This window comes from Quercus suber, unplaced genomic scaffold (genome assembly GCF_002906115.3).
Source record: "Quercus suber isolate HL8 unplaced genomic scaffold, Cork oak 2.0 scaffold_4, whole genome shotgun sequence".
NCBI lineage: Eukaryota > Viridiplantae > Streptophyta > Magnoliopsida > Fagales > Fagaceae > Quercus > Quercus suber.
The window spans coordinates 1,618,632-1,645,026 of NW_027069470.1; the positions used below are offsets into that span (position 1 = coordinate 1,618,632).

The following is a 26,395-nucleotide window of genomic DNA, read 5'->3' on the forward strand; positions in this document are numbered from 1 at the left end:
CAAGCTCTCCAATGGATCATCAACTAGTTTTTTTTTTTTTTTTTGAGGAAATTTGAACCCCCACCCCTCAATAATTTTATGACTTTATCATTGTGACACATTATACCTTATATTTTTAATTTTTAAATGAGATACCTTACACCCCCACCCCTCAATAATTTTATGACTTTATCATTGTGACACATTATACCTTATATTTTTAATTTTTAAATGAGATACCTTACACCGTAGACTTTTATAAATGTATTCTAAAAACCCCAAACAAACCACACCCTCGCATATGAAATATAGATTCACGAAAGTATGAGATTTAAGGTATTTTATTTAAAAGTCTGGGGTTTAAAGTGCTCTAAATTTCTAATGATAAAACAATAATAAGATTTTTTTTGTACTTTCCCTTTTCTATAAAGAGTTTAAATTCGGTCAGGTTGTGACGTAAAACATTGGTTTTACACCAGCCAATGGAACATAGCAACGTCATATTCTTTTAAGTGATAAGTTAAATTCCTCTCCAAACACAGAACAAAATAAGAAAACTCACAGAAATCCACAGCCCTACTTCCTCCCTCTTTCATGAGAGTAATATTCAATCTTATCAGAGAGTAATTCTTTCTTTCTTGTAGTCTTTAATTCACATCAATGGGCTCAAATTCATGTTGTTAATCTTATCAGAGAGTAATTCTTTCATTCTTGTAATCTTTAATTCCCATCAATGGGCTCAAATTCATGTTGTTGTTCTTCTTCTTCTCCAAATCCTAAGAAATTGAAATTCACACTCAGTCTCCTCCTTTGCTTCTTATTCTTATTCCTCAACTTCCCCACCACAACAGCTTTTCCGAAACCCATTTTGGAAACCCGAAATCTCATACTCCCAGCACTGCAATGACGTCATTCCTGAGCAGCCTTTATCCTCTGGCAATGTCCTTATCTCCCACTCCAACGATTTCCTCAACTTCCAATTCGCATTTTTCTCCAGCAACGTTAGAATCTTCAGCCGAACCACTAAGTCGGGGATATACCTCTCTCCTTCAACCCCTCATATATCAAAATCACCACCTCCCATGGCGTTCACAAGGGCAAAGCCACCCTAAACATTCGAGACCCATGGAAGTACTCTGTTTTTGATGATTGAATTGTGTGGTGTGGTGGAGGTTTGGGAAAGCAAAGATAGAAGAGGGAGGAAGCAGGGCTGTGGGTTTCTATGAGTTTTCTTATTTCGTTCCGTGTTTGGAGAGGAATTTAAGTTATCACTTAAAAGAAGATGACATGGCCGTGTTCTATTGGTTGGCGTAAAACCAGTGTTTTACGCCACATCCTGATCGAATTTAAACTCTTCTATAAAATAAAAAATTCATTGCAATTAATAATTTATATGTAATATTCTTGAAATCATAACCATTAACAGGATTGTTCTTTGAAATTAAGAACTGGAAAATAGTGCTGATAAAGATAGATGTATGCACCTTCATCACACAGACACAGAAAAGCATTTCATTTCATTTTTTTGAGAATGATTGCCACACCGTCTGTCGTTGACTTTAAATGCAAAAACGGTTTGTCGTTTTATGATCAATTAATCGGCATTGTGAAGCTCGCCAAAATGGGTCACTGGCGAGTCTCTGAGCCCAAACCAATTGAGCTAAATATTCATTTTTCTCAGGCCCAGAAACCTTATTGGGCTTTTCGCCGTAGTGGTAGTAGTTTCGTAATTTTACAGATAATGAAGGGCTTTTTAACAATTCACCAAACCCATTACTCAAAACCCTAATTCTAATATTCCCAGTATATATATAAACGAAACCACACCAATTCCTTTGGTCATAGCAAAGCTTCAAATCTCTCTCTCAAATCTCAATATTATTTTGAATTAAAATTTTTCGGCTGATGGGTATCTCTCTATTTGTTTGTTTACCTGTGTTTAAATTTTGTTTATTCTGATTTTAAAAAGACCTCTTATAAGCTTCCTTTGATCTAAAAATCAATATGGATTAAAGGGTGTTTCCAATAAATGTTATTGCGGAATAGGAGGCATAGTTTTTGTGCAAGGAAGTTGAGTCACTTCGCCTTAGTAATTTTACCAGGTGCAGTGAATAACGCCTTGCCAAATTTCCAATATTTTTACAAGTCCATACCTTTTTTCTCTGTTTTCCAATTATGTATTACAATAGGATTTGTTTGTAGCTATATTTTATTTTTATTTTTTTTGGGTTTACAATTTGATGTATTGAAAATTTAGAATATGGGGTGGGCTCCAATGATGGCATGATATCTTTGAGACCTGATTGTCTAATTTGATGACAACTATAAGCAATCTTTCTGAGGATGCCTTCGTGTCAATGACTATTACTTCTTTTAAAGTTGTTTTTTTTTTTTTTTTTTTTAAAGTTTTTGAGGTGGGTTTTGGTTTTGAAAGGATAATTTTATGTTATGTTTAGAGATGATGAATATGCACTGGGCTCTGAGCAGTTGATATCAGCTGTTTTTGATGGACAATGCAGCCTAGAAAGCTATATCTGATCTTTTCCTTTGTTTAAGCATATTTTGTAGATGGAAGTTCTGGTCTGTGATTGCTCTTTAATGGTGTTTTTATGTATGAACTTAAAAGCTTAAATCTTAATTCAAACTTTTAAAGCGTCAATGAGATGGTCCTAATTCGAAGAGACTTTAAAATTGCTAGATATAAAGCAATATGATTTAAAAGTTTGTGTTGGGGTCGGAAGCTTGCATGTCAATGGCGATTAACAGAGTTTTGGAATCTGAAAGTTGGAAATTTAACTGTTGACTCTAGAAATCTGCATTTCAGATGGCTTTGCTAAAAAAGAATAAGACGTGTTGGGTTCAGTTAAAAATGGCTATTTTTATCTACCATTTGGACCAAGGCTATAAGTTTTGTTTTCTTAGTCCTTCATGAAAATAGGATTAGTTCAATTTGTTGAAATTGAATAAATGAAATGTTAAAATTGTTGTAATGGAAGCTTGTCTGGAGTAGCATGCCAATCAGGGGTGTGTGTAGCAGCTGCATAATCTTTTTGAAGTGGGAATCCTTAATTGGCTATTGCATCAATAATTTAGAACACATTAACCTAGCATAAAAAAGATTAAGGATTGATGCGTTCTAAATTAAGTGGGAATCTTTTGATTTTTGATTTTTTCCAGTCCTAAATATTAATATCGGTCCAAACACTCAAAAACCTCTTGATTTAAATTTTTACATGCCGTTATTTTATTTGATACGGAATGGTATATTGACAGCGTTCTTGTGTAGACATCGATTATGGTGGGAAGAGGTATTTGGAGAAAAATCACCCTAAAACCAGTCAATAATTAGTTAAGTAGCATTAAATGCAATAAATAGGGCACTAAATTTTGATATGGGGTGGGTTAATGGACATCTCTTGCGAAAATGCTAGAGGTATCAGGCTATCTGCATCCAGAAGTAGATATTAAAGAGTAACATTGCTGATTTGTGACCAAATTTATTTTAGTTTATGAAAAGGAAAGTGCTTGAGAAAGTTAATAATCTTAAACTAGCCGCTGAGATTAACAATGTATTTGCTAATTACAAGTTGGCCCAACCTTTTTTAATGGCAAATTAGCTTGTTGCCTTTGTCATTTTTGTTGGTAAGGGAGGATTCTCCTCATAAATAAGAACATTCTATGATACAAAGTTCTTAGCTATTGTCTATTCACAATGTTTTTTAGATTGTAGGTGTAAAGAATTTTGGGTTTAAAATCAGTATGTACCCCAAGCCACAGCTTCTTGAGTTACTTCATTTATGCGGGGTAGTTTCTCCGAGATAGAAGAAGATGGTGGAAACTCATACCAAATAGTCTCCATCTTTGGCATCATTTCGTGATCTTCTACAGCTTTAAACCAGCATAGAAGCCCTTCAATAACTTGATTAATTGTATGCCACAAGAAGAATACTATTTTATAAATCTTATAGCGATGAATATTTCAAGGATAATTACATACCTTATTTAAATAAATAAATAAAATGCCACCAGAAAATTGTTCTATTTGATAAATCCTATAGTAATGAAAGTTTCGTTTATACATACTGGTTTTTTAAGAAGATTGGAAATGCTGATTTCATGGTTAGATATTACAAATCTAATCTTGAAATATCTAATATTGGGTTATTGAAAGAAAGGATTTATTTTGAAAAATACTATTATTTTAATAATTACTATTTGAATGGACAATGTTTTAAAGTTATTTAGTGATTTAACTTAAAATGCCTTGATTTTTTAAGTGAAGACACGACTTTAACATTTCAAATAGAATCTTGAAATCATATTTTGGAAACACGTAAAAAAAAAAAAAAAAAAAGACTATATAGTTCCAAATAACTTTAAAACCATGCTAATATAAATAACAAATAATATTAGAATAATATTATTTGTTTTGCCTTAAGTTACCGTGTATACTGTTAGGTAAAAAAGCTACTTCTGAAGATTTCAATTTTGTTGCCATGTTAGATTGGTAGAAACTAGAAAGTACAACCTTAATTTCACTTCCATCCATGAAACAATGACAACTGCTTATAAAGCATAAAAGGATACACCTGAAGAGAGCACACTATAGTGTAAGTGCAGGGGTAGCCACAGTCATGGACTAGCTGACAAGCCTGACATTCATTAAGGAAGGTCACAGTCAATCTAATCTACTGATAACAGTTCCCAGACAATAGTTTTTGATAGGTTGACTGCCCCGATTTGCTACTGTCTGTACTATAAAGTAGGAACTATGTAACGATGGTATAATCAAAATCTTTTTATCTTTTTGGATTTGGTATGAGTTGAAACATGCATTTCTTCTACATTAAGAGCATCTAAAAGCTTTGGAAAATTGATGTATTAGTCCAGGGATTACTGTTTAATGTCAGTGCACGGGATTTGAAAAAAATATGACAAGAAAGTATACAAAGAATCCAGCAAGAAGAATGCCTCCATAGATGTAAGTTTGGGAAGATTGCACAGGATATTTGTAAACAATTTCGCAGCATCTCATCTTTTCCCTCTCATTAGACAAGACATGTTCTACATACCTGCAGAACAAAATTCCCAGGGTAATATCATTAAAATTCAGAAAGATTGAACTCAAGCGGTTACTCTAGAAAATTCATACAGAAGAAACAAATGAAAACATGGAATCAGATTGATTACAGAAACTATATTGCAGGATAACTTACTGCTGGGTAAATATGGAGCTCTGTAGAATTGCTGAACTGTTATAATTTGCATCTCGTAACCGGTGATCATATAACAAGGAAGACAAGTCTACAAGCTGCTCCTCAAGGCTCTGTGTATTTAGTCACAAAAAAGCAACATATTAAAAGTGAAACAGTTTAAACAGAACTTGAGTTTGGCTTATAACCGACTTACATCCAAGTATTTCTCTAAACGTTCAACTAATTCATGGGGAAAAGGTTCAGGCAGGTTGGTTGTTTTTTTGTAGAACTTCTCCAACCAGAGCTCAGTGGTTGTTTTGTTTTTCTTGCCCTTTACTGGTTCACCAAGTGGGGTTTTGAGATGTTCTGCAGCAAAAGCTTCGACAGCCTGTACAGAATGGACAGGACTCTATTTAAGCATCTAAATAAACTTTTTTGTTGTTGTTGCTGAATATCTAAATAAGTAAATATACAAATTAAATATGACTGAATTGAGATTAACTCACCTCTGATGTTTCATGAATTCTGTGAAGCGCAGAATCTACACGTGCATATATTGTGTTCCTCTGCAAACAAGAATATAAAGTTCAGATACCCATAGGGCCATAGTCCTACAAAAGATATCTATTTTCCTTTCCAGTAACGTCAAAAGAAAAAGACCAAAACTTTCTATTTGCTATAATAACGAAGCATCAATAAACTAAGTCAGGTGATATTTATGAATACTTCGGCGTGATAAGTTGGCCTTACCAATGCCACATCTTGAAGTATTTGACTGATTTGAGAAGTATTGGAAAATGGTCCAAATGGATGACAACCAGTAGCCCAAAGCCAATTCACAACTGGCCTCTCATGTACATGAGAAGCCTTCTCATATGGTGCACTCAATCCACCCACAACAGAAGCAAGCCCTGCCAATATGTGGCGCTGTGCCTGTGATGGAACAACATGCCTTCTCTGTGTTTCTGAAACATAACTGTCAAACAAGACAATCAAATATTTAGAAAAACCCACTCTAAGTAAAGCCATACATATTAGCTTAATCAATCTGAGATCATAATGCAATGCTGACAAAGTAACATTTTTATATTGTGCAATGAATGAAAGGCTGCATGTTTACATTCTCAAGGACGTGCACAAGATAGACCTACAACGTCATTAGCAGAATAGCCACATGGATGACAAATAAATACCTGAATGTGGCCATTATTAAAATCTTAGTTGACCCACAGTGATGGTAATGCAGAAAAGTTAAAAGTTAAAACTCATAGAACTAAGGAAAGATGAATAGCAATAGAGCTTAAATTATATGATACATCTTGATCAATGTATATCTATCGAACTGATGGAAAAAGTATATTTACAGGCTAGAAGGTCAAGCATGTTTTCTAGTCCAAATTTCCAGTGGCAAATGTGCAATACATCCATTAAGAGCATAGCTCAACTGTGGATCTTTGAATGAGTTACTAGCAAGAAAAAAAATACTAGACTGAAAAGGTTTTGCACAAGCAGCTTCAGGTAATTAGGGGGTTGGGATTTAGCAGGGACTGGAATTGCATAAAAGTTATAGGTCCTACAAAGAAAGACAAAAAAAAGGGCTTTGTTGAGTTACTGAAAAAGCATTCACCTCGTTATAAATCAATGGATTATACACATCCCCAAACAGAATAAGGGTAATATACAGAGTAGCTCACCATAAAAAGACTATTACTATTTACCTATGCACGTGGCCCAAGGTGGGATGAGTTTATGGAATTTAAAAAAATATTTTAGATAAATGTTTATGCAGGATATATCTATCAAAAAAAGGACAGCACAGGATATATTCAACAAATTTGTGAAGCTGAAAGCCAGAAACAAGCAGTAGCCACTCACCTAAGAGGTATCTTTTCACTTTGATGCTCAAGTACAATGACAACATCATTGCTCGTCCATACAAGACTTCCATCTTCCATCATAAGTTGAGCATCCACATCAGCCAATGATAACACAAAGCTGCAGGAAACGAGCTCATCACATTTAAAAATATGAGCAATTGCTCTTACATGAAATAAAAAAAATTCTAAAGCATCTACAATCATCAATACAGAGTTATACAAAAATATGGTCATCAGTGCACATAAAGTCTAATTAGTCTGATGTGATTAATACCAAGCCCTTGCCTACAAATTTTCCCTACAATTTATTGAAGCTAAATTTCATAAGACATTATGAGTTGAGCCTTACGAAGTTCTGCAGCAACATGGCTAACCAATTCTAGAGCTTTTAAACCTTAGACTTTATAGAAAGAATGATTAAGGGGAATTATTATTTTGTTGGAATTATCGGCTTGGGAAACATGATTCAGATATTCGGAATTTAATTCCAGGATGTTTGATGTGGACTGTATGGATGGAGCAAAATCGTCGGTCCTTTGAAGATTCTGAGAAGTCTTTGGTTGAGTTAATAGGCTTGTGCCAAAGAAGTCTTTTTGATTGGTCTCGGTGTTGGGGTTTTACAGAATGTTCTTCTATTGTTCAGTTTTTTTTCTGCTCTTAGTTTAGTCTCTTGATTGTTTTTCTGTGGTGTTCTGTTTTGTGCTTTGCTGTGTTCATTCTCATGAACACATTGTATGTTTCTTTTCCATTTTGATCAATAATAATTCTTATATTACCTATCAAAAAAAAGAATGATTAAGGGGAACAGAAACAATTCTACATCATTAACCACCACCATAGTGTCAACTACAAGATAGAGGTAAACACTATTGTTGGGTGTGGCAGTTACAAAGAGCCTGAAAATGTCATTTCAAATATGCAAATTAATTATGATGAATCTAATCTACAGTGAAAACCATAGGAACCACAAGGAAATCAGTTCCCTGACAGTTATTAGGTATCATTGCTTTCTACTAACAAACAAACAACAAATAAAGCCTTCGTCCCAAAATTTTGGGGTTGGCTATGGATCCCAAAATAATGTCTTTCTAAAGTAATTACATAAGATGGAATAGTATATCACAACTAAATGGATTACTATTATGCTAATTTTGTATCTCAAAATGCAGCAAGAAAAATGAGCAAGGCATGCTCAATAGAATTAAGATGATATAACTATAATGAAGATAACTTAGTGTGAAAATGGTATAAAAATTGTGCCAATGAGCTTTAGCTCAATTGGCACTTCCTCTCCTTATAAGTCCTAGACGGAGTGTGAGGTCTTTGGTTCATGACCCATCGGGTGCATGTGTAAAGCACCAATGCAAAAAATGGTATAAAAATGGTATACCACAGTGCAAGACAAGGAGGCATGCTTACACAGGAATTACTCTTGTTCCATAAGTACGGGTCAGATCCCCCTGTTTCTTTACTATTTTCTTTTTCTTCTTGCCTCGTTTTGAGTCATAACTAGCCCAGAGGGGTTTATGCTTTAGTATGGAATCACTCGAACCCTCGGAGTCATCCATCCAGTGCTGTGGGAAACAGAACACATTTCAGGGCAATAAGAGGAGGGAACAAAGGCACAGAATATAATATGGTCTTTATGCAAAGAAAGTCCATAAGAAAGGCCAAATGTAAATCACTCCTGACATTCCACACATTAACCAAAATCTAGAAGCTTCCCCACTAACCTGGCGGAGGAAATATTTACTTGAGAGAGATGGATCAGCCACCTCAAGCAAACCAGCAGCAAGCACATCAGCAGATCTTTCCATCTCCTGCAATAAGTATTTTCAAGTAAAAATGTGAGGAAGAATGTATAAATAATAGTTTTCATTCAGCAAAGGAACTACAAGCATTGTCATGATGTCAAAAAGATAATGGCTACTCAAAAATTTCATCTTTGGCAACATCTAGTGCTAAAAGTGAGCTGTAAATGTCCCTTGTAAGCTTTTCATGATCATTGAACATTAGAAAGACGAGTTTCTTCTAGTGACTAAAAACAAGTGGGAATGCTTTCACCATTTTCAATTTTCATCACAAGTGATAGATAATCACATCATTCAATACTTAAAATCCAGGTGATTTAAGAAGTAGAGAAAAATTGATATAAGAAAGAAAATACCCACTTCTTTAAGAATGGCGCCATCCAGAAATGTCCTGGTATGAACATGGAAACGGCCGTCATTCTTTGTTTCTTGCAGGGAATGGCCTCGCATTGCTTTTGAAACAGCAATAGACAACTTCTCATGTCGGTGTAATGAATGTGAACCCCCAACCATAACTACTTCATGTCCATCATGAACCATCTTCTTAAGCTGAGACAGAGAATACCAGACAACAAAAACTTACAAAGTGTTTATTTGTTTACTTAATCAAAAAGAAAAATGAGTATGGTGAAATTATTCAGGAAAATTTTTGTCAGAGTCATTCAACCTCAAAAATCAAACGAGTAATAAAATCTGTATCACTTTTCAAGAACAACATCTATGTAGTAAAAGACTGCATAAACCTCCACTTTGGAAGAAATTGGATTTTATTCTGTATTTAGTCACTAAAAAAATACACTGAATTTTCTGTTGCCTGTTGAAGCATGACCATTGACCATTGACCATTGACCAGAGACATTGTGCAAATGAAACAATTTTTGGAATCCCTAGATCACTCAACTCAACCACCAGCCTAAATCCAAGCACTTCAGGCTAGCTACAGGAATGTAGAGATACTTCCTCCCTGTTTCTATAGCTCTAACCATAGTTAATTGTCTAATAATTACCCAAAGAACAACATTTTCAACACATAAGTCATGAGCAAGCATAAGGTAAAACTCACCTCTGCCTCAATTGCTTCAATATTAATACTGTAATTGTGGCCTTTCTCCAAAATATTATATCGATTATGATTTTGCAGGACGATTATAGGTACAAGCAACCGTGTTGTCTGATCAACAATTTCAAACCTGAGTCCACAAATGACAAACATATGATTGGATTGGACCAGAATTGAGATACTTAGACAACTGCATGTCAGATATTCAAACAATGACCCAACAGTGCATGTGTGAATATAGTTCATGAGTAAAAGAAAGTAAAAATTCAGCAAAAAAAGTGATATGTGCACTTGGAAACATCAAGATATGGAAGAAGTACCTAACATCTGGAGCTATAACATGCTCAATTGTGGTTGATATCAAAGACGCTAGCTGTCCAATGAAAATATCAGAGGTAGAATGACCAGTAACTGGACCATAACCACCAGGAAATATCATATGCTGTAACCGTGGCAGTGTTCTAGAACTGACACTCCCCTCCTCGGTCTCAATCTTCCCATATGTACAAGGGCCTGCTGAAAGGTCGATCACAGCAAATCTGGATAGTGTAGGCAGACAGTTAGACCCAGATACACACACACACACACACAAACACAGAGTGAGAGAAATGGGAAGAAGCAAGTTAGTATTGGCCTCAAATACAGTGAAAACACAGAACTCAACACATAAATTATCTAATTCAATAGAATATTTTATGAAATACTAATACAGTTTCAAATATCATTTCCTATACTCCTCTGGTTCTGTGAATGAAGATACAACTCCCAGAGAAAGAAAGGTTGGTGATAACAATGATGAGCAACTATCAACATAACCACTATTGAATGACTTGACAGTATTGGAGATGAATAATGCAGGAGATAAGTTTGTAATTAAATGAGTATTCACTCTATCATTACAACAGAATTGTCAGTGAATGTAGCAGCACCACTCTACCACTGTTACCAAAATTTCAAACAACATAAATATTATAAGTCCATCTTACAATATATCTTATGTCCTGGGTTCAATCTATGTCAGATTAAATGAATTTCAAAACACAGTTCATGAGATAGGTATTCATTTCAAAACCCAACATGTAAAGTCATCATTAACAAAGTGGTATTCATCTTCATTGGGTTAGGCCTGAGCTTCACAAAAGCTTTGTGAGATATGATGGAATTTATCTATGGTCTGTGCTAACTGAAATGTATTTGACAAGATTATTTGACAGCATTGAATAAATTCAGAAAATAAATCAAAATAGTGCAGAAAAAAGATACAGAAGCCTAACTGGATCAATTTCAAGACCATGTTTTTTCCACTCATTATATTCTGTCAACCATACCTGCCAGAGCCAAGCCAAACTTGAGATGCTCCTCCTCCATTATATCGATAACGATATATGTATTCACCCTCTTGTTTTTTCATATCCTCCTCTGTTAGCTGGGTAATTTTTCCATACATAAAACTGTCGTGATCAATTTCCTTATTCCTAGTATCCATTCTTACCTGCAAAGAATATCAGCTCGCATCAATCACAAAGCCTTGAGGAACACAACTAAAGAATAAGGACTGCACAGTATACCTTATCAAAGTTGACAATAAATATCACAGTAGGCATAGGTCTATCCATATCCCCAGCGGAATATCGAACATTGTCCACGTCAAAAAGGTAGGAATACAGGTTATGAAATACGGGTTCGACAACTGTTGCTTCAACCTCGAACAATGGAAGCTCCCTTCCATAATCAGCCTAAAAGTTTAAATATATTTTAGAACATAATCAAAGAAAAATAATTATCTTATCTTTTCCACAAACAATTATGAGCACCGGTAATTGATAAACACTACAGTGGTCACCTCTCGTGCAGTTCCAGCTAGAACCATGGCCTCTTTCACTGATTTCTCAAGCACTATAAATTCTGCCTGTCCAGCCTGTGGTTAGGAAGAAAAAAGATGATGAAATTGAACAATAGAAGTCGTGCAAAATATGACTCTTTTGAGATGATAAATTTTGTGAAGCTTACATGAAATGTGTTATAAACAATGTTATGCTCGATATCGAGATGCTCGCCTGTCTCTTGGCACAACGGCCTGTGGGTTGGGAAGCCGACCCTGAGAAACTCTTCCAATTTTTGCGAATCTACTGTGTACCTATAGCCTCCATCGCCTTGGAAACCAATGAGGACTACGTTTACTTCGAGCGGAACATGGAATGGGACCTGCACCACACTCATTTACATGAGCAAAGCATTCAAAGCACAAACACAAACAATTTGACTTCTAAATCAAGCACATCAGTTAAAACAACGATGATCTCAAAGCTATTTCAAGTAAATAGGCCAAGACTATTCATATGGACAAGGTTTCTCTCCAAACTAGTCGATATCTTTTTTATTGGACGTGAATTTTGAAAATCTAGTTGTATATCATCAAACAAATGTTTAAATTTCAAGTTTTTGTGATTTAAAATTATGCATAAAAAGTAAGTTTATTGATCGAATAATAAATAACATCCAATTTAAACAAAATTTGACATGTGTGGTAAGAACATAAAGAGTATGCAATCCAACTAATAGATTTTCAAAATTAACATATAATAATATATAAATACACACATATACACACATATAAATATATGGATACATGTATGCATGTCTGATGTATGTATTGGAAGAGCAAAATGGATCAATATACTCTCATACACACACATGTATACATACACACATATACATATGTATGTCTGTGAAGAACCAAACGGACCATAGAAACTTACACACAAAAAAACATATATTTACACATACATGCATACATATGTGTGTGTGAGAGAAGAATAAAATGGAGCATAGAAACGCCTACATTTCCAGACAGCTCATTCGGTCAGATCGCGCTCTTAGTTTACAACACCGGTTAACAGTGATTGAATAACTCATTTTAAATCTCTGAGAAATTCCGTAGATATATTTGTATTTCTCTCATTACCATTCGATTGAAAAAAAAAAAATCCATATGATGAATAATTGGCTTAATTTTCTGTATAAACCTAAAATCTAAGTGAGAAAATAAAAGGCACGGAGGCGAAGAAGAAGAAGAAGAAAAAAAAAAGAGAGTGATACCTCAGCGCGAGTGTGGAGCAGGCGACGGACTTCGGATCGGATGGTATCTCTGACGTCGTGGAAGGCACCGTGGTGCCACTGAGGGTGTCCAGGGTCTCGCCGAAAAGCTTGCGGTGCCGATTCTGACTGATTGATAATTAGAAGTAGATTCAGAGCCACCATTAGAATTGAGCTCCATCTCAGAGCCATGACTGTGTAAGAGAGAAAATTAGCTCGAATCTTGTTATGCGATTGGAGTGTTGGTCTTTGACATATATGTATAAAAAAGCTGAAAATGAATAAAATGTTGAATTGATATTGATCTTGTTCAGTCGAGCACAGTCGGGGGTGTTATTCAGCTTAGGTTACCCGTTGGGGACGGTCAGAGTCAGGCCCCTCTCTCTCTCTCTCTCTCAGTCCATTGGAGAGTCAGTGAATGTGAATTTCCTCTCAAAAATACCCTTGCTTCTCTGAATAATTACAGGATTACAATTACTCTACTATTTTATTACATGCTGGGTTGGGCTACCCTGTCCCTTTTCCTCACTGGGCCGATCCCGTTGAGATTCTAATGTAGTCAGGCTTTTTTTTTTTTTTATTTTAAATTTTTTAAAATTTTTTAATGGTCTCTCTTCTCATCTTACAAGTGGGGATAGAAATCTGACCGCCGAGATGGATCAAATCAAGGGTGTCTGTCCCTGTTTTGGGGCAGGATAGACTTGACTCTTGAGGGAAAAGTATTTTGTGATTTTTGACGAGACATGGTTTTGATAAGATAGAGAGAAAAGAGAGTTTGAAAAATAGAAGGCGCTAAGAACGTTTTTCACACCATTTTTTTTTAGAAGAATTTTCACTGCATTTAGGTGTCATTGGTTAAAATAAAATAATAAAATATTAAACTTAGACTAACCAGTATTATTATTATTATTTTTTTTTAAAATAAAGTGAAATATTGTTATTTTTCTAATACAACTCTTGCAAAAATTCTAAGAAAGAGAGTATTTTAGAATGATAATAGAATACATAAAACTAAATTAGAGATATGGGTTTAAAAAAATTGTATAAAAAAATATAAATTATATATAATTCTAAATATTTATTAAAAAAATATAAATTTATTATGGGTAGAACAAGCAATATTTGTCTCGTTCCATTAGCCACCACTTCAGTTAGGGACAGCGTGTATAAAATGAGACTCCGTTTTTTCCAACCAGTCATCCCTAGTGGAGAAGTAGCTTGAAAAACCTAAGTTATGCAATACCACAAAACTCTTTAGTCTTGATCTTAGGTTTGTTGCCTTCAAATAGTGATAAATAGGTAATGTTAATTGTTGGAGCTTGGACTACTAGCAGTCTAGCATACTACAACTCGTACTTGTAGTAGTACACGAGTTTCTAATTTCCAATGTCGGGCTCGTTACAACTTCGATCAAATTCTGGTATGTTCATTAAATTCAAAACCAGTTCATTCCAATTCTCAACCACAACCATATTTTCACCATCAGCCAATGTCACACCTTGCTGACTTATGTGATTGTAAATGGTCAAAAAAAGTGGCGGGCCCAAATGAGCAGAAAGCATTCACCTGTTGCATAAGTTATGAAATCTATCATGTAACTGTCTCTAACTCGCAACAACAGCTTGGGCAGAAAGTCAAGTTACGAATTTGGATATATAAGATTGTCTCGACAAAAAGTGGTGTCTATATGGGCAGAAAGTATCCAGCTATTGTGAGCAAGTCAAAAAAACTTGTTCAAGTGACTGAATTGTCTCCTGGAACCCATCTTGGGCTGACCTCACTGGCTCACTACATTGGAATCAGCAGACAGCGAGTCACAGCGCGTATAGATGACAATCCTATCTACGTTTTCTTGAATACACCATAAACTTCTGCACATCCAGTGGCAGATATATTAACCATAATGTCAACAAAATGTTAATAATACAAATGGACAAGCTAAAACTGCCTAAAAATGGGTTTAGTAATTTGAAAACAAGGAACATGCAATGAAATAAAACTATATCAGTGTATTACATGAAATTGTAATAATCAAAGTTATTTCTCACAACATTATACAAATTTTAAGCCTCTTCAAATAAGTAATCTCAGTATAATTATCCCAGAAGTGCAACTGCTTTGTCAGTGCGGCTCTCAAGCCAGCATCAAAGCATATCCGTGGCGGTAGTGCTGTTTTATGGATGTCAGCCAAAATCAGAGGAAGCAGAAATATGTTTTGCTTTCATAAATCATCAGTGATCATGAACGCTTCGGATTGAGAGTGGGGGTTCTAGCACCATCCCTCTGGATATAAGGTCGTGGTTTAGGAACAAAACAATAACAGTTATATCGTCATGAAAATGGCGTCGAACCTTCTTATCAATTTTGCGAAGATCTGAATATCTCATTTCTCGTTTTCTTGCCGCTTCTTGTAGGGCAGCCTTGACAAGCCTTTTAGCACTTCCCTGCATTCAAGAAGCTAGTGAGCACAACAGAATTCAAGACAAGCATAACTACCCCAACAATCTCATATGACATACGGAAATAAACATTAGCAAATGAGTAAAATTTAATCAAACTTTTCTATTGTAGCTTAGTGGAATTGCCTGGATCTTCCCACAAGGAGAACCTAAGTTCAAAACCCCCATCCCCCACTCGTTTGCAAGTGGCCAAAAAAAAAAAAAAATTCATGCAGCAGTATTTCCATGGTTAATATTAACAGCATTAAAGCATAGCTAAACATTCACCCAAAACCCCGCAATAGGCTCTAATGGCAATACAAATTGGAAGCTAGCTTATTAATACAACTATATTTTCATCTTTCAAGAAGTAGGGGGATTTATAATAACTGCAGGTTAATAGCATTAATAAATTGCACAGAACAAATCAGTCAGCTCAATCATCAATGACTAAATGATTCACAAGAAGCATGTAAACCAAAAAGAATATTATAATGGTCATAACAGCTCATACACTCACATGTGTTGAGAGCATGCTGAATGTAGCAAGAAATCAAGTTAAAGGAAGATTAATTATGAACCTGGGCATCAGAAAACATAGCCAACAGAATACTACAAGATCACATATGAATGAGCATATGAAATTGCAATCAAGCAGAGAGAGACTGAAGTAAAATTTAAATTGTCAACCAAAAATAATATTGGCACATACATCATGAGTGCATGTGATCATGATAATTCCAATACTTATTTCCAGTAGACATCTAGCTTGATTAAGAATATCCCAATCAGTCAACAATCAAACTAGCACCCAATATAGAATTAAACAAAAATATTAGATTATACAGGACAAACTCGTACTGCTCGTGGATGACTCTGGACAATATCCACAGCTTTTTCATTGCTCAAGTGTTCCCATAGACCATCTGATGCAAATATAAGGAAAGAATCATTTGGTTGGAGTTGATGCGAAATAATAGTTGGGGTGGCAGACATGATTGGCATGTCCATTGGCTCAGGAAGTCTAAATTTTGCATTAATTGGTTCCCTGTTATACTGGGCATGTTTCATATATACATCGCCTATAGATCTTGAAACCTGCATCAAGCACAACAGTGAAGTCAGTGGCAAGACATCACTTGAAGAGTCATAATGGTCAAATTATACAAATTAGAATAGTTGCTAGAATTTGCAAAAAATAACGATAAAAAACACAGTTTTTTCCAAGAATTGATACTAATGCAGAATAAAAAAAATTATGAAACCGTTCTGGATTTTTTTTTTTTTAATAAGTAAAAAAACCATTCTGGATTTTCTGCACAACTAAAACTAAATTCTATAAACCAAACGATACACCGGAGATTACAAGCAACCCTTATGCACAATCTGATACAATAGGTTCTTAAATGGATATTACAAAATCCAGCATAACCTGAATAATGCCTTTTACTCTCCAAACTCCATGCTTAAGGACAACGATTTGAGGATCATTAGGGTGTAACTCCTCAAGCTCCTGCCTGATATCCTCAATGTTTGCATTGTGCTCTGTTGATAACTGTATGGCAGCAATTCCACCAGTGTTGCCAACTTTCTTGCCCAACACAACGCGGGAATCTCCAAGGTTTGCCACAAAAAGAGTCCGCTGAAATATAACTCCAACCAGACAGCATGACCCAACAGTTGCCATATTGGGTTGAGTACTCCATAACTCCGATACACGAGCAGTAAACCCTTCCTCTGTTTGGAGGAAAGCTCTCTGGATGGTATCAGCTGTCACAACTCCCCCCGCCTCAGCTAATGTTGCTGCATAAACACAAAGCCTAAGATAGCCAACATAAGAAAGTCTCCCTCTCTATCAAAAACTAAATAAACAAAAACAACAACCAAGCCTTAGTCCCAAAAATTTTGAGATCGACTATTGATCCCCAATAAACTAATCAGGGTCAGTCACATGTATTCTTTTCCATCATTCTATTATATCTGAAGTCATACTCTTTATTACTTCCTTAATTAACATGTAACTTTTTACTACTCCTATTGATGCCTTCTCTACATTTTTTTTTTCATTTCCTCAACTTAAATCAAGTTACTCATTTTTTAGAGCTGTGCATGAACCACTCCCAACATGACCAAACATATCAAGCGAAAACTAAACAAACAGAATATTGGTTTTTAATTTTTTAAAAAAGGCATAAAACCCAATAAGCAAATTCTGGGGCTGTAGAGTTTAGACAGGTTCAATTCTTAAAACATTTTTCCACTCACTTTTAAAGAAGGAAAAGTACTTCCTAAACACACAATAATCAAAGAGAACCACACATTTGTACAGTAAAAATTCTCTTTCAACTGTATGAGATAGACACTTCGCATTTCGCAATCTAAAATTTCAAAAGCCCCCCATAATAATTAAAAAAAAAAAAAAAAAAAACACAACTTTATCAAAAGCTCACGAAAAAGCAAATTGATCACACACACAGAATTCACTAATAACAAACAGTTCAAAACCACAAAATTGAACATTCCTCTCTCTCTCTCTCTCTCTCTCTCTCTCTCTCTCCCTTTCTTAATAACATGGATATAGGTTTAAGACGTGGCGAATTGGAAACCACAAAACCCTAAAAACCCTAAAACAGAGAGTTTCTATATAGGGTTTCGAAATCACGAACCTTGGAAATGATTGAACATGTTATCGCAGACGTAGCGAGCAGCCTCGGGGCCACCGTGACCGTCGTAGACGCCGACGAAGGTACCGAATTGACCGGACTCGATCTGGAAATGGTCTTCTAGGACGAGGTTGGCTTGGACGACGGCCAGGGAGAAATCTCCCGTGGCGTACTTTCCGATATCGCGGTACCAAAGTAATCCATCTCTTCCGACGAAATTGGTTGCTCCGATCACACCGATTTGATCGAGTCTCTCACCGTCGTGCTGCCCGAATGGCTTCCAGCACAGAGAGAGCAGATTCATGAATGCCTGAAGCATCCCACATCTCTCAAAAACCCTAACCCCAACTCGAACTCCAGAACCTTCTTCAATCTTATTCTTCTTCGAATTCAAAATCGGAATCGGAGTGGTCCTCCAAGTTTGACACAGAGAGAGAGAGAGAGAGAGAAGAGGGAAAAGGAAACCCTAGGTTTTATAAAGTAGTGGGAGCGGGGTGCGCACGTTAGCAGAGGGAGATTGGGGGATGGTTGTGTTCGGTGGTAGAGGAACAAGGGAGGGAAACGCTCATTCTCTTTGTGGGGGAGAGAGAAAAAATGGTGTGGGGGAAGAGAAAGAAAGCAAGAAACCTTTTTTGTTGTGTTGGGTCTTGTTTTTTTTTCAATAAAGCAAGTTGGTTTTTTTTTTTCCCCATATCTCCCTCCCTCTCTCTCTTTCATTTTTCTTTTCTTTTCTTTTTTTGAGATTTCACATTTTCTAAAAACCACTTTTTTTTTTCTCTGTTTTGGAATTATTTTTGTTGTTTCTGTTTTGACCTACGAACAAGGTGGATTTCATTGAGCTTATGCACACTCTTGCTTAATTTCATCTAAGGTGGTGAGCTCGTTGATTTGAGGCATGACATAAGCCCAAATTTTAGGATCAATCCATTACTCTATACATATATACATGGGTTTTTTGAATTATCTTATGGGCAACAAATAGAATTGTTTGACCAAAAATTGAGAGACCATTTCTTATATTAAAAAACAAAAGTATATACTCTTGTTTTCTCATTGTATGTAAGACTCATAAAATTGGTGTGTAAACCATCCTCTCACATTTGGTAGGCATTAGATTAGATTCTATCCATTGAGTTTTTATTTTATGTAATGGTTATATGTGATGTGTAACCACACCTACATAGATGTGGGTCATGAGATCCACATGTTGTGAGAGACCATTGTATAAAGCGGTTCTATAAGATAATTTTCCTAGTGCAACTATGCCACTATTCTTGGTCTGCATTTGTTATCTTCTTTGCTGAATTACTATGTAGAGTACTTGGCAATTGGCAAATTGATGGAAGAAGAAGAAGAAGGCATGATTTGGCTTTGATGGGCAGGCTGAAAGGTGGAAGTTAGGCATGGAAGATTTTTGAGATGGAATTGGGTGGATTGATTTTCTCTAGCTAGAGGCTGCAGCAAGCTCATTGGAGCTATAATGTGAATGATTTAGCTTTCATGGAAGTTAGGCCAGAAACATTTCTGACTTGGGTTAATGTCGTTTTCGCTGCATGTTCATTGCCCTTGAAGTTATTGCCTGCCTGAGGTAGTATAAATGGGTTTTAAAGGTTTTTTCGGACCAAATGGAGATTAGGTGATTAGTATAAAGGCAAAGAGGGAGGTTTGATTGCAATATTCATCTTAAATTATGGATGAAAGTCAACCTTAGTGATTCAAAGGTTTCGAGAGGATCACTAATTCTTACATTTCCAACTATATTATGTAGTCGTATAGGGGGAGGAGCATGCTCTACGATGATATCATCATGCCGCCTTTGAAGGAAAATGATCTCATCCATTTACTTTGAAATGGGGGGAGGCTTTATTTTATAATGATATGAAAAAGTAATATTTTGCCAATTCAAAGATATGCATAGTGATAGTGGGTTTTGTTGAGGAGATAAACATCTTGGGGAGCTTCCTTGAATAATTAATATAATATATGGAGACACACTTTAACCCAAAAGGCCTAAGCCCCAATGAGTATGTGCTCAATTATATTATATTAACAACTCATTTTTCTCATCTTTATTCAATGTGGGACTTCACTCACACATGTAACCCAACAATCTCCCCCCTCACATGTTAGTTTGCCTCTCTATGGGTTTCAAGACCTCTCTGTGGGTCATGAACAAGTCTTTCTCACTCCTCCTTGCCTAATGGGCTTTTCACTTCATCGACTCGTCATCCATGGGTCTCTTGTACGCCATTTATGGGAATCACGTGTCAACCCCACACGCACATCCATGGGAACCCCGCACGTCCATGTCCATGAGAACCTCGCATCACACCATTATTTAGCACCATTAGCAATATTCATTTGTTGGGCTTTTTTTTTTTTTTTTTCTTCTCCAGGATTTTTGTGTGTGGGCCGTCTAGGCTTTCTCTGTCCCCGCTGGGTAGGGACCATGAACACCTCACGACCTTCGACCTCGCATCACACCATTATTTAGCACCATTAGCAATATTCATTTGTTGGGCTTTTTTTTTTTTTTTTTTCTTCTCCAGGATTTTTGTGTGTGGGCCGTCTAGGCTTTCTCTGTCCCCGCTGGGTAGGGACCATGAACACCTCACGACTTTCGCCGCACACTACCATGGGCTTTGATACCACTTGTTGGGGAGATAAACACTTTGGGGAGCTTCCTTGAATAATTAATATAACATATAGAGACACACTTTAACCCAAAAGACCTAAGCCCCAATGGGTATGTGCTCAATTATGTTATATTAACCACTCATTTTTCTTATCTTTATTCAATGTGGGACTTCACTCACACATGTAACCCAACACAGTTAGCTCAACTAGTAAAGTTTCTGATGGTTGTATAAAAAATCTGGGGTTTAATCTCCGCCTACATTAAAAATTGATTGGTGTCTTGGTCTGATGATAAAGAGTTAGCATCAGGAGCGGATGTCATAGATTGAAACTCTCTAAAAAAAAAAAGAAAAAAAGAAGAAGACATGCATAGTGATACATTATTTTAAATATACTTCCAACGTACCAGGAATGATAATTATTTTTGAATTATGTGACATCATTTTTTTTTTTTTGAAAACAAAACAATTGTGTGACATCATTTATATTTAGATTTATCAAATATTTATTCTTAAAGCTTACATGTTAAACACTTTTAGTTCCCTAATTTCCAAATGAGTGTTTTTAATCCATAATAAGTTTCAAGAACATGCTCTATTAGTCATTTTGTCTAAACTTTTTTTGTGTACATGACTAACAAAACATTGATGTGGTTTACTTTTAATGACATGATATCTAACTTTTTATTAAAAAATTACACATGGTATTAAATGTTCCGTCTTTTCTTCCCTTTCTTTGCCTTCCATGATCAACTTTGACACTAATAACACAATAAACTTTATAGCTCAATAGTTGTCTGTTCTCCTTGTAAGGTGAACCACATTTTGAACCCCTCATTTCTAATGTTGTAACTATCGAATTAAAAAAAAAAAAAAAAATAGCATCAAGAACAAGTACAAGATGATTCATAACTAAAAGGTTTTTCATCATGGCGTCTTTAACAAATTCAAACAGCATTTAAGAGGTTTAAAATAGAGAGTTGAAATTAAAATTACTTATGCAAAATGGCTCCATCGATGAAATTGCAATACAGTCCATTGCATGAACTCCAAACTATCATAGGTTCCAGTTAGTTAAATTGGTAAAGTCTCTCATGATTGAATAAGAGATTTGGAGTTTAATTCTCGCATACACCAAAAACTGATTGGTGTTTAGTCTGATGATAAAGAGTTATTATCAGGAGTAAGTGTCATAGGTTGAAACTCTCTAAAAAAAACTCTAAGTGTAAAACAAAAATTTAAAGAAACTCTAATATTGAAAAATGATACAACTAATAGATAAGGATGAAGTCAAAAAAGTAAAATATCCAAATTTACAATAAAAAAAAGGGAGAAAAGAAACAATTTAAATAAAAAAAAGACCTTAGTTAGAGACTTCCTAAAGAACCTTGTAGTTTTGGATGATATCATACTTGTTATGGCGTCAAGGTTGACTAAGTAATACAAAGAGAGAAGAAAAAGTAGACAAAATTAGATGCCGGCCAAGTAGTTGGCACGTGATTAAAAATAAGTCATAACCATAACATTACTCTATTAGCCATATACACAAAGAAAGTTAATGAAACTAAACAAAAGGATCAATGAAGCTCGTTTTTAAAACTTTAGTGATTTATCACTCATTTGAAACATAAGGATTAAAATCACTCAATGTGTAAACTTTAGGGACTAATAATGTATTTTAGTCAATATTAAACTTTCACCTTAAAAGAGACCTCTACATTTCAAAGCAAATAATTAGAAAGCCTAGCTAAGGGATTGATATTGCAATTGAGGCTTTAATAGAACATAAAAGTACATCACCTAACTCAAAAATTGTGTGTATGAATTTATGCCCTACTATGCCATGTTACTAGTTTAAATATTTTCATCTATGTGAAACTTCTACTCATACGTGTATATTTAAAAATGGTTTTTTCAAAACGTCTTTTACATTATCAATGAGTTAACAACGTAACTACATATATGATGGCTTGAACAATTGGGATTCTGGCACCACCTCTAAACCTGAAATGGAGTACATGGCTATTTGCATCATGGTTAAAAGTATAATTGATATTTTCTGCCGGTTTACCAAATTTTATGAGTTTTGGTTTTAATGGGTTCATAATTTTATGATATTTTCTGCCGCTTTCACACTTTACATAATGAAAAACTTACTTGCATCAATATAAGTTGGATAATACAATACTCGACAAGAATCCTTGCTTGATCAACCAATTACAATTGTTAACTAGCTTTTACAGTACTCTTCAGGCTAAGGGCAGACTGCTTCTAAAGATACAACCTAAGATGTTGATTCAAATGACTGCGTATATATTCTCATTTCTTCTTGTAATCTACTTCTATGATTTGCGAGTTCTTGGCGTCATTTGAACAATTTATCTCTATCCAATTTTACCATCAAGACAATTCCACTTGTTACCCCTTAATACTGACATATATTTATTTGATATGTCATCCGTAGAACCATGCTGATGTGGCTTTTATTTATGAACATAAACTATAATACCCAAAAAAAAAAAAAAAAAAAAACAAAACAAAAGTTGAAGGAAAAAAAAGTGTTACTGATACTATGAGTGGTTTCTTTAAAGGGATAAGTTGGGATTTTATATGTATTGTGAAGAAACTTCTGATTTTCCTCTCATATTAATATATGCTTTATTTTAATATATATAACCTAGTATTTTATATTAAGTATGTGTTTGGAGATGTGTGTTTTGCAATTTTTTTTTTCTCCATATTTTCAGCTTTAGGAGACAAAATACTATTCACGCACTGTTTATATACTATTCATGGGACTCACAACCACTTTATTCAGAAAAAATATTAAAAATGTGTCCTACAACACTATTCACACATTTAAAATTTATTTTGCTATAGTGTTTTCAGTTTTCAGTAAAATAAGTTGTATCCAAACGGACCCTAAACCTTTCCGTAAGATCTGTTGCACGCATGTTCGTACACAGATGAAAAACAACTGAAATAGTAAGTTAGACACAATTTACACACTGCCCCTGTTAAGTTATGATTTTTCACATAACATTTATGTTGGCTTTATTCCATAACAAAAGTGTTGTAATTGCATAAATTTATTTCTTTGTATTTTGTGGGATTTATTGTATTGAGTTTAGTACTAAGTTGGTGAAGATTGCTCAAGAAGTTGATCTTGTAACTTAGCTCGTGAGTGATGCAACTTGCGAAAGGTCACATGAGGAGCACATACTGGAAGCTGAAGAGTTAAATGCCGGCTGTATTTCGTCAGTCACTTCGCGACTTAGGCTAAGTTGTGAGTGACCCGTGAAGCTCACTGCCTAAATAATTTTAAGTGTGACTTTTATATCCTTTACCCTACTATATATATCATTATTACTTACAAAAGTGTAAGGAGCTAAGAAGACTATTCAGAAGAAAACCTTAGAGAGGTTTCTACAACACACCTACCTTTTAGAGAGAGAGCTACTCATTTTTAAGTGAAAATTTTTTTATAGTCTCTTCTTCTTCCCTTCTCCCATTGTTATATCTTAAGAAGAGATTTGTACCCAAACACAACCCACACATATTCAGAGTGTAGAAAGTGTTTTGGAGTTTGGGAAGCCTTTGGGATTTGCCAAAAGAAGCCAATGAGGATTGGCGGATGCAATCGGGCGGTATTGCGGGAACCAGATAACTAGCGAAGACAAGACTCTAAGAAGTCCGTTGATAGTTGGAGTTTAGAGGGTTCAAGTACATTGGGTAGATTAGGCTTAGAGGGTATTTTTGATATTTGTGTACTTCAAATTATTCGTTGGTGGATCAATTTCGACTTGGAGGATTGTGAAGAGGTTTTTCGTCAAGTTCTTCGGTTTCCTCTTTAATAACACATCGTCGTATTATCTTGTATTTGTATCTCTTTTCTCTTACTCTTTGTGCTTTACATTCATTGTTTATTGCTTATGTTCATGCACTAGAGTAGTTCCGGTTTATTGTGTTTCATTTACTCTTGTTTCGCACTTAGATAAATTAAAGTAAAGGTAATTAAGCCGTAATTTAAAATTGAGTGTCTAAACAAATTATAGTGTTTTTACACTAACCGTGCTTTCAGCCCTAAACCTTAATATATAGCTTAAAAATTTCAACACCTCATTCATAAAAACAATAATAAATAAATAAAAACCCAACCCTTAGCCTTATAGCATGGACTACGGAGCAAAATGACAGAAATTGCCATTACAGTTTCCTTGCAATGCAGTCAGGGTGTTGCACTTTAAGGGACATGGGAACCGAAATAAATCACCACCATGCATGATTGGAGTTATGGCACAATCAACTTTACTGCTTGGTTCCCCCACAACACATGCAACGCCGATGCCACCTTGCAAGTAATGGGCCACCTTGGTCACATTCTGGGTAGCAAATTTGTCAATCAGTTGCTAAAGCTTTTGGGACATTGGTCGAGTAGCCCATATGTCTTGCCGGGTTGATTTATTTCTCATGGTCGGTTTTCTTGGACGCTGTTCTCATTCCAATTGGTAGCCATGTTATAGAGTTTTCATGTTTGATATAGACAAAAAAAAATTGTGACACTGGGCCTGTGGTCTTGTCAATCAGTTTTTAAATCATCTAGGAACCTGAAAACTATTAAGGTTTCATTTCCATGGATCTTATTCACAGATAGTGTGCTTAGCTATCACCCAAAAAAGAAAAAAAAAAAAAAATTTTGTTTTGGGGAATTTAGACACAGTTAATCTCTTGGTATGTTCAATGGAAAGGGCCTGATGAAATTGGATAGCAGCTATAATTCTTCTTTGAATTGGTCTAGGATTTTTATATCATTGGGAAGCCCAGATGCTATTATTATTAAAAATATCTATCTGAGGAAGATCTTCATTTGAATAAAGTTACTCATCTTTTCATAAAAAAATAAAAAATAAAAAAAAATTCATCCGAGGAGGGGTATCACCCCAAATGTCTGTCGAAAAAAAAGTATATAATGTTTTTGTTACATGCAACCGAAACACTAGATACTACCTTGTACGTGGGACTTACGAGATGTGAAAAATCGGTTTATGGGGTGAGTGCAATTTGAGATAATTACTTTCATTTGGGGCATATTACTTCCATTGTGTGACACATTGTAGGGAAGCCACCTTCCCTTATAAACACATAGCACCATACATATGGCTGAGCTGTACCAACTGCCAACTTCTGTTCAACTATTTATGCAGGACATGTTCATGAATTGCACTTGTACATGGTACAAACTACAACAAATAATGCTATTATTTGCAAAGGTTAGTGTACAAACTTTCATCTTTAACATTAATGTTGCTTCCAACTGAGAATATAGGAATAATCTGTATATTTGTGTGTCTATATAGAGGGCCTTTATAAATAGGCGTGAGAAAGTATTGTACAAGTATTAGATGTACACAATAAGTATAGTAATCTGGGCATGAATTCAATGGGCTAGGCGTGTATGTGTAGTAAATATACATTGACACTCATGAGATCGGAGCGGCAGGGCTCCTTACAAGTAATATTGGTCATGCAGAAATTTGCCCTCTTGTATTTCAGGCACAATGGGAGAATTGTTCACATAGATTGTCTCAAAATTTACTCTATTGCATCACACATCGATTAGAAAGTTATAATCAACTAAAC

General features: G+C 35.3%; 2 protein-coding genes and 2 non-coding genes across 4 annotated transcripts; 2 read left to right on the forward strand and 2 right to left on the reverse strand.

The window, feature by feature from the left end:
- Positions 1-2,250: 2,250 nt before the first annotated feature.
- Positions 2,251-2,324, forward strand: LOC112002225 (small nucleolar RNA R66). Its single transcript, XR_002881870.1, has one exon. It is a non-coding gene; the product is annotated as a small nucleolar RNA R66 (small nucleolar RNA).
- A 109-nt stretch (positions 2,325-2,433) lies between these two features.
- Positions 2,434-2,520, forward strand: LOC112002226 (small nucleolar RNA snoR118). The gene has a single exon (XR_002881871.1). It is a non-coding gene; the product is annotated as a small nucleolar RNA snoR118 (small nucleolar RNA).
- Positions 2,521-4,764: 2,244 nt separating this feature from the next.
- On the reverse strand, positions 4,765-13,442 carry LOC112002215 (uncharacterized). The gene is made up of 16 exons (XM_024034369.2): positions 13,022-13,442; positions 11,933-12,127; positions 11,766-11,840; positions 11,491-11,658; positions 11,251-11,414; positions 10,243-10,461; positions 9,926-10,052; positions 9,223-9,411; positions 8,785-8,871; positions 8,471-8,625; positions 7,050-7,169; positions 5,925-6,150; positions 5,681-5,740; positions 5,389-5,562; positions 5,196-5,305; positions 4,765-5,051 (listed from the first exon to the last, which is right to left on the reverse strand). Exons 1-16 carry the CDS (start codon positions 13,208-13,210, stop codon positions 4,886-4,888), a joined length of 2,424 nt encoding a protein of 807 aa, XP_023890137.1. The 5' UTR covers positions 13,211-13,442; the 3' UTR covers positions 4,765-4,885.
- Positions 13,443-14,985: 1,543 nt separating this feature from the next.
- Positions 14,986-18,793, reverse strand: LOC112002198 (probable protein phosphatase 2C 42). Its single transcript, XM_024034351.2, has 4 exons — positions 18,123-18,793; positions 16,889-17,259; positions 16,318-16,554; positions 14,986-15,462 (listed from the first exon to the last, which is right to left on the reverse strand). Exons 1-4 carry the CDS (start codon positions 18,436-18,438, stop codon positions 15,250-15,252), a joined length of 1,137 nt encoding a protein of 378 aa, XP_023890119.1. The 5' UTR covers positions 18,439-18,793; the 3' UTR covers positions 14,986-15,249.
- Positions 18,794-26,395: the final 7,602 nt, after the last annotated feature.